This window comes from Polypterus senegalus, chromosome 1, assembly GCF_016835505.1.
Source record: "Polypterus senegalus isolate Bchr_013 chromosome 1, ASM1683550v1, whole genome shotgun sequence".
Taxonomy (NCBI): Eukaryota; Metazoa; Chordata; class Cladistia; order Polypteriformes; family Polypteridae; genus Polypterus; species Polypterus senegalus.
Genome location: NC_053154.1, coordinates 168,555,965 through 168,565,626, shown reverse-complemented (window position 1 = coordinate 168,565,626; position 9,662 = coordinate 168,555,965). Strand labels below are relative to the sequence as shown.

At 37.4% G+C, this 9,662-nt stretch overlaps 1 protein-coding gene across 1 annotated transcript in view; it reads right to left on the bottom strand.

Moving 5' to 3' along the window:
• Nucleotides 1–268: 268 nt before the first annotated feature.
• The window catches only part of LOC120535037 (protein IWS1 homolog), a 57,856-nt gene continuing 48,462 nt past the window's right edge, over nucleotides 269–9,662 (bottom strand). The window contains exons 14-15 of the mRNA XM_039762548.1: nucleotides 7,162–7,273; nucleotides 269–1,319 (exon numbers count right to left, since the gene is read on the bottom strand). Coding sequence (XP_039618482.1) covers nucleotides 1,194–1,319; nucleotides 7,162–7,273 — 238 coding nt within the window. The 3' untranslated portion in view covers nucleotides 269–1,193. The remainder of the gene's footprint in view (nucleotides 1,320–7,161; nucleotides 7,274–9,662) is intronic.

Here is a 9,662-nt window from a genome sequence, read left to right as displayed (position 1 = left end):
GATTATCCATTGCTGAATGAGAGTGACTGCAGCATACCCATAAGGTAACTGAATTTACACTAATACTGCAGTCATATTGCATCATGGGTAATCCATCATCAGAAATTTCACTCCTCACCCAATCTGTGTGCTTTAAACTTGTTGCCACTCACTTCGTGCTTCGAGCACGTGGTACCCACCAGTAGTGGAAAATAAACACAGCCAACCACCATGGTTAAAGGCTGAATGGCTGTACAACATTACTTTAGGGTTTTTTTTTTTTGTTTTGTTTTAATGATAATCATTTCAGACTGGCAAGTTGACATTTTGGGATTTTTCAAAACTCCTGAGGGGATAAATAATACAAGTACCAAAAAAAATTTGCATTACATAAGATTACCCATCCATCCATTATCCAACCCGCTATATCCTAACTACAGGGTCACGGGGGTCTGCTGGAGCCAATCCCAGCCAACACAGGGCACAAGGCATCAAACAAACACCGGGCAGGGCACTTGCCCACCACAGACATAAAATTATTGTAGGTAATAATATTAACATTGTTTACTTTCATAAATACTGTAAAGTCAATTGGGTTATTTTTATTAATTATGGCTATCCTCTATATAAGCTAAAATGTGTTTAGAGTGCAATTCAATTTAGTTTTATTAATAAATTATTTACAGTTACAGATTCAATAAAAAAAAAATCAAAGAAAGCATTCGTGTCTTACAAAAACCTGGAGGATAAGCCAAGACCCTGTACTAAACAATTGTAATTTACCAGAACAACAGACTCTGAAAGGCTGAAGTAGAAAAATCAATAACGTTATGACATTTTATTCATAAACAATTGCAATAACATTACAGAGAAATAAAACTGTGGCTCTCTTTCTGTACAAGAAACTCCATTTTAAGCACACTGCTGATGAAATGTGTTCTTTCCCACTGAGAAAACCCTATAAGCCTGCATCAGAAATTGAAGGAAACATAGAGCCCTCTTAAGTTATTACAGTCTTTAAGATACCCAGACACTTATGTAGATAACCCCTTACCACCAGGGCTGAGCCATGGGACTAAACAATAGAGATGACAAAAAACATAACAATTAATAAAAATTTGTGTAGGAAGGGGACAGGGAGAGGGAGGGAGAGGGAGGGAGGGAAGGAGGGTTGTGGCTGAATCTGAGGTGGAGTGTTGGCCTGAGAACAAAAATCACAAAGGCATCCGGTTTCCCTCTACACTGATCTTCACAGCATGTGCAGGCTTGGTCAGCCTCTTGATGTCAGCAAATCGGCGCATTTGTTTGTCAACCCGGGATAAACCCTTCTTGGTTGGTGCCTTAAAAAAATTACAAAAAACAAAGCATTAGAGTGACAAAACCAGAAGAAGAAAATGCACATCAAGCGCATGCACTACATCACTACATGACCCAGAAGGTATCCCAAGGATGAACTTGGACAGATACAAACAGCTTTGCTGCAACCGTCAGAAGCAATACTTAATTTATTTCCATTGATAATCATGAAAATGCCAAAACCATTTCCAAAATGTATTCATTTTTTTGACATATGTAATGGAGAGTCTTGAGCTTAATTACATTTCCATGGTCAGGGGAAGACTAATAAAACACAGAGGTTTACAGAACCACACAATATTGGGTGAGATGTACATATTTCACCTGTGTCTGCATGGGATTTCTCTCCTGTATATTCTGGTTTTCCTTTAGCACCACAAGGACATGTGTATTAGGTTAACCACACATGAACTGTACATGTCAGTGACTGTGAGCTCTGATGGATTAGAAACCCCATGTAGGCTTGGTTGCTGCATCATCCTTGATGCTACAGAGATAACCTCTGGACCCCAGCGATCAACTGGATCAAGCAAAATGGCTGGATTGTAGTAATACTGTATATCCGAGTCTCTAGGAAGATTTATCAGTTGGCCCAATGGGAGCTGTAGTAAGGCAGCACTTACATTTCTTTTTTCCTGCACAGTGTTGTATATTAGCTACAAATACTCTAAAACTGAGAAATTAAAAAATTTCCTAATGCCCTCACCTACTTTTTCAATGGGCACAGATCAGTGTCCTGTATCAGAATTAAGTATTAACAAGGGGAGGGAATGCTCTGTGCATTCTCATTGGCAGGCCCTTCTTTGCTCTAGGGTACAATTTAAAAATAAGAAAACTGGTACCACTGCTCACTTGAGAAGAGTTAAATAAGGTATAGGACAGAAGAGATATCATCGAGTGGATGAGTTAGGATTTAGAATCATCTCTGGAATGCGTGGCTCATTATCATTAACACCTACCAAGTTCTAATAAAACCTTTGATGACCAATGATCCTTTAAGTCCCCATTGCAGCTCTCTCTCGTTCATGCAGATTCACTCTGTATAACATCTGCAAGATCAGGCAATATCTGATGGATTATACAGCAATACTTCTGGTTCAAGCATTGGCTTTCAAGTCTGGACTACTACAACTCTTAACCAGCAGGGGTACCTGCATCTGTTACTACAACATTATAGATAGTTCAAAAGAAGTGGCACATCTTGTGTTCAACCACCCGAGAGAGGCGCATGTCAGGTCCCTTTTCAGGTGACTACATTGGCTCCCTGTAGCAACTGGCTTTAAATTCAAATCTCTGATGCTTCCCTACAGAATAGTCAATGGGTTAGGCACCAAGATATACAGAGGAACTCAATTGGTTCTACTCTCCTTCTTGCCTACTCAGGTCAGCTAGTAAAAAGTGTCTGGCGAAGCCACCTTTACATGGCACCCAATCTCAATCCAGACTCTTAATGAGTAGCTCTTAACTGTGAAACGAGCTGCCCACCTCCATCTGAACTGTTTCTCTCCCAAGGTTTTTAAGAAGTATTTGAAGATTCTCTTGTTCTGAGAATATCGGTTTAATTAACAGTGATTTTGAAATAAGTGGTTTTGTGCTAATCTGTTTTCTTTTGAACTCTTCGCTTACAGTGGTTAATTTTAGATACCCTGTCTTGTAGCACTTATTTCAAAACAGTCCCCAGACTGAAGTCTACTAAATCATGTTGATCTCTTTTATAAGTTGCTCTGGATGAAAGAGTCTAACAAGTGAATAAATCTAAATGTAAAAAATTAGCCAATTTACACAAATACTCAATGGTACAGTTGAAGTCTACAAGTGGAGTTTACATACACCTAGGGCGAATTCTTTAAAACTCACTTTATAACCCCTCTACATATTTTATACTAACAAACAATAAATTTGGCAAATTAACACATCCAACAATCCTCACAGACAGGATATTTCACTTTGTATTAACTATATCACAATTAAAGAAGGTCACAAGTTTACATACACTTTGGTACAATTTGTTTTTAATTTGTTTAACTTAAGCCAAATGGCTTTTGTAGCCTTTCACAAACTTCTTACAATACGTTGCTGAAATTCTGGCCCATTCCGCTAGACAAAAACTGGTGTTAAAGGGACATGTTTATGGGCCTCCTTGCTCACACACGCTTTTCAGTTCTGTCCACAAATTTTCCAATCGGAATGAGGGCAAGGCTTTGTGATGGCCACTCCAATACCTTGACCATGTTGTCCTAAAGCCATTTTGCCACAAATATAGTGGTATGCTTGGGTTAATTGTACAATTGGAAGACCCATTTGCGACTCAGCTTCAACTTCCTTGCTGAGCTCTTGAGGTTTCACTGCAGTATATCTACATAATTTTCCTTCTTCATGATGCCATCTATTTTGTTAAGTGCACCAAAGCAACCATACAACACGATGCCCCATGTGTTCTTCGGCTTACAAGCCTCACTCCTTTTCCTCCTAACATAATGATGGTCAATATTGCCAAACAATTCAATCTTGGATTCATCAGACCAGAGGATATTTCTTCAGACGGTAAGATCTTAGTCCCCATGTGCCATTGCAAACTGAAGTCTGGCTTTTTTATGGTGGCTTTGGAGCTGTGACTTCCTCCTTGCTGAGCAGCCTTTCAGGTTATGTCGATATAGGGCTTGTCTTACTGTGGATACAGATACTTGTCTACCTTCTTCCTCCAGCATCGTCAAAGGTCCTTTGCTGCGGTTCTGGAACTGATTTGCACTTTTTCTAGGAGACCTAATGTGTCTCATTCCTGAGCGGTATGAGTGTTGTCTGGTCACATGATGTTTATACTTGAGCATTATTGTTTGTACAGATAAATGTGGAATGTTCAGGAGTTTGGAAATTGTTCCCAAGAATGAACCAGATTTGTGGAGGTCCACAATTTTTTCGGAAGTCTTGGCTGATTTTTTTTTTTTCCCCCCATTATGTCAAGCAAAGGGGCATAAGATTGATGACACGCCTTAATATACATTCACATGTTGACTCCAGTTAGGTTAACTGGCAATCAGAAGCTAACTGTCTATTTGCCTAAAGGATTGACATAATTTTCAGGAATTTTCCAAACTCTTCAAAGGCATAGTTAACAAAGGGTATGTAAACTTATGACCCACTGAAATTGTGATATAGTCAATAAAAAGTGAAATAATCTGTCTGAGAACATTTTTTTAAAAAAATATTTTTGCCCTGGACAATGTAGATGATTTAAATGGTATGCCAAATTTACTTTGTATAAAATCTGTGGTGGGGTTATAAAGTGAGTTTAAAAGTATTCACCGAAAGTGTATATAAATTTCTGATTTCAGCTATATTACAGATACAATACAAACAGTACTGAGTAAAAAAGGAAGTTGTCATTAACTTATTTTGTATAAAATCAAAGAGGTTCCAGTGTTTTAGGCTTGATTAGCCTTTTCATAAACTGTGCCTATCATATTAATGGGTCAAATATATAAATCTGTCAAAAATGCAAAGCCAAAATTTTGAACCAATTACTTGGTCTATCAAAATAACCATTGAAGATCATGCACACCGAACCAGTTTTTCTTTTTGTAAACATGTATATCCAATGTCGAAGCTGTCAATACTGTACTTGATACAGAAGGAAATAACGGAAGATAGAAACCTGTCCTGGAAAGGATACTAGGATACACCTGGGACTGTGAGCACAACTACTCACACAATATGTTGAAATTACCTGTCAACATATGCATTTTATATCTGAAATACTTATGCACATTTTTTTAAACAGAGTCAACATTTACGTTGGCACACATTTTTGGTATCTGGGAGGGAAACAGGAGTACATTGTTAAAAAGAACACTCAAGTAAGTGTCTTTAGTATGAAACCGTGGAGACTTCACACATGCCATATTTCTCAGATGTTCTCCATTCGTTCTTTTCTAATATTCACCTGAAACAGATTGTAGAATGGGCACATGTGTGCAAATGGGCTAGGGGTAGCTAGTTATGTGTTGACTCACTTTTAATCCCATTATTAGTTAAGAAAAAAGTTATTTAAAATTAAGGAAAAAGAAGCATGTTTCATTAGCAGTAATAACTGGGTACCAATTAGGGTTAGGGTTAAACCTGCAGCCACTGAGGTCCTCTAGGATCTGAGTTTAACACCCCTACCCTAGACAGTCCTCACACTTTTATACAAGGATAACCTGGAGTAGTAGGGCCAAGTCCTTACCATTATTCGCCCTGTAACTCTTGCTATGGGATTACAAACGTTCTCTGACCACACCCTCAGGCATCCACATTTTCTACAATGCTAATAATGCTGCTACTGGAGGAAGAGAACTTCATTTTGGATGTCAAATATTATACCTCTCTCTAACTAAACCATGTCTTTGGCTTGCCTTTGTTTACATTTCCATACAAAACATGCACAATACAGTAGCACAATCTTTTTCCCGATTTCCATTTTTTAAATAGTCACAACATGCTTAAGTATTAGTGGTTATTTTACTACTATTACTGAACACATGCAGATACACTCACACATTTGTGCAACCCATGTCACATTTGTCCGAATATGGCAGTAAAAGAACACAGATACTGCATTTGGGTTTCTTCAAAGCAATTGATATAAAACATTTTCAAGGGTCTGTCCTGTTCAGGAAGACTTTCAGAAAGCTTTTTCATGCATTCTCTGTAATTTTAAAAGTTTCTTAGCACATCCCAAGTGCAGATGTGTGCTACTAGTTGCATGTGTTGCAAGCAAACATCAGTTAGGTGGCACTAGTTCCTGAATAACAGCCCTGTAGACATGTACAAGCAGGAACCACTTACAAACTCTTCTGAGATGTGTTCAGAAGGTACAAGCCTCCTTCTACTACAGAGGCATCCTGTTGCCCTCCACGCTGATTTTTACAGCACCCTGCAACCTCCGTAGTTTCCTCTCTTCTGCAATGCGCCTCTTGTGCTTTTCCAAGCGGCTGATGGCTTTCTTTGAATACTGTGTCTATTAAATGCCATTCCAAACCCAAATCAAGAAGTTAGATGACATGAAACTCTATACTACTGTTTCATTTTGCAATACAAGGCTGCTTTGAGTTTGATACTTTGTTCTTTACTGAAGAGTTTACATACAATTTTATTTACTGAAAATATTACTACTATTTACTCAGTAATAATCACTTTCTGAAATAAGAAGCTTAACCAATTGAAGCTATAGGGAAAAAAGAATCAACATACAGAATTTAGGTGACAGAAAAGGAAATCAGTCTATGTCTTTATATTACAAACTAGCAGCAGCACCTAGAGTAGCTTCTATTGTAACTGTAATAAACCTAAAAGACAATGCAAAGCCATCAAGCCACCTGTTGGGTAACTTTATGTAAGGCTATTTCTGCTTTGCAAATCTGGCAGCATGCAAAAAAGGATATCCAGAAACGGAACCACTAACAGGAAATACTTTTGCAGCAACATGGTGGTATGTTTCATCATATTCAGATATCAAGGACATTTTAGCTTTATTTGAACTAGAAATGACAATTTTAATTGCATATATAAATAAATAAGGATAATCCCTGCACTCCCACAGAAAAATCAAAAAGAATTAAATGATCAAAAGCATAATCAACTGCTGGTCAGTAACTGTAAAGTCAGAGTACACTGAAGGAAAGTATTTGGGAAACTGGGGATACCAAAACCTTATTTATAAAAGGTGAATTGATGAGATGAAACAATCTCTGAAAGTTAAAACATTTGTTGAGAAAAAGCCATCTCTGAAAGTTAATCAGAAATCACAAAGTTCAGCCACAGCTTAAAAACTTATACTTATAAACTCACTCTGTTAGTTTCTCCATCTACATTCCATTTAGGCCGTACAACATAGTCTTTGTTGGAGGGCATGGGCACTCGTGCCCGTGCACAAAATCCAGGGTCTCCAGGTCGCAGTGCCCTAAAAAGGAACAGAATTAGAAAGGTGAAATAATTTCACAAATCAGTAAGTGTTAAGATCAATTTATGCATTTCAATATCAGTTTTACAGAGCCGCATTCTACATTTATCAGCAGAGGAATGTCTGAGACACACTTTTGCTCAAAATTTCCTAGTTTGGAATCACCAATTACACCTAACGTATAACTTTAGGAACGTGGAAAGAAAACTACTGAGAATATGTGGACACTATACAGACAACGAATAGGTGGAAGATTTGAACCCAGGACAGCAGTGCTATATTCACTGTTCCACTGTGCCACCCCTTAAACCAGAGTGCCCAATGAAAAAAAGGAGCAGTACAGAGGCAAACACAAGAAATGCCCTTTTGGAGCACTAACCCTTTAAAACATTAATGTGGTTTTATGCTTCTACTGCTCTCTTCCTCATATGGTAATATTGGAGTTAAAATACTTAAGAGTAAAGAACAGTTAAAATGCAACAAATATGCTTTCTCAGTATGAAACAGACCCTTTCATAACGGCATGACATTCTAGGATGTTAAGATACATTTCCAGGTCAAAGGTATCCCAATAAATTCAACCAGGCATTTCCCAACAAAATTACACTGTATACGGTAGCATCATAGCACTTTTGTCTCATACCTGCCACTCATTTATTGCAGATGAGTAGTTTGCACATTCTCCGATTTTCATAAGACATGCAGTCTTGAGTAAATGGTGATTACAAACTCTCCTGGGAGTCTGCATTGCAATGGACTGGCACTCTGTCCAATGTTATATCCTGTCTCATGCCTAAGTAACCTCAAGGAAAGACTGCGATTTACCATGGCTATGAACTCGATTAAATGGGTTATTGCCTGAATATCACTCTATAGTGGATTGTTATTGATGTCCTGTCCATTTCTAATGCAGACTAGACTAGAACAGTCAGCAGCCATGTCAGGACTGAAAAAGGCAAACACCAGGCTTTCAACATTAGCTGAAATCCAGTCCCATGTTTCTATAATGAAAAAGACAAAATACTGTGCTAATTCAGCACAACAAAATTAGTGATTTCACTGGAGAACACCATTCTCTGAACTATAAACTATAAAACCCTCCATGAACTGGACTCCATACATATCACACACAGCCTTGTTAAGGACATGCACCACCAAACATACAAAAGAAATGGCATGAGAAAAGCATCTGTATGTTAAAAGTCTTTCTATCATAAATCACTGTAATTGTTAGCCTAAATCAAAAGCCCATGTGAAAATGTAATCTTCATGATGCAAACATTTCTAAGAGGGGAGGAAAAAAAAAAAACATGACAGTGGCCTTTCACCTACTTTAATGTATACATGTTGCAATTCGACATGTAAAATTTAACAATCCTGATGTATATGATATAGCACAAACATACATTAGGAACAAATTTACTATTTATGTAAAATTCAATCAAATTCATCAGTATAATTTACTGAGTACTGTTTTACATACAGTGCAATTCTCCGCACTAGTGTTTAGATCTGGCAGTACCATGCTGACAGGGTATGCGCCCAAAAAGAAGAAGTCTGTCTGCATTCTCAGTACCATGCACCGTAACATGGAGATTGGGCAAGATCGGGGAAAAGCAAAAAAAAAAGTTCAAATGACAATAGTCTTTTCAAATAACAATGTTTTCATGCATGGATGTGTGTGTGCAAGCGCGAGAGAGGCAGAGACAGATTTGATGTCATTCAGGTGGCTACTGGAATATAAAATAAACACTTTCACCAAGGTATAACAAAACAAGTGTGCTTTTAATTAAGAATTAAACTAAATTTAAAAAATTCAACTGACAAGAAAACATGATTCACCAGCATTTGTGTGTCTGCTTATATCCCTTCGGTGATATTTTTTACAGGTAGCAAAAACATATACCGGGTGTTACAAACTCAAATCAAAAGTATGTTTTATTACATTATAGTAATAATAATAATAGCAGCTTGATTAAGAGGTAGCAGCTGTTATCTCTGCGCCAGCCAAGCAGACATGTCAACTTTCTATCAATGATATTTAGGCTTGGGTTTTTACTCATTGACAGCAACTTGAAAATTGAATGATTTATTTTTCTTTGGTTGTATTCTTGAATAAAAGCACACTTGTTTTATTATACCTTTTGTGAAAGTGTTTGATATTTGGACTTCAATCTTCACACATTAAACACTTCACATAAGTATTTTGTCATTATTAGTATAACATGAGAAGAGGTTTCTGTTTTAGTTATGTGTTCAACATTCCTTGCCTCACATTTCATGTCATCCAACATTTATCCAGATAGTTGTAGACACGGAACACAAATGAAATGTATGTATTCCAAAAATGATATATTACTTACCCTATACAATTCAAGGCACCTCACAC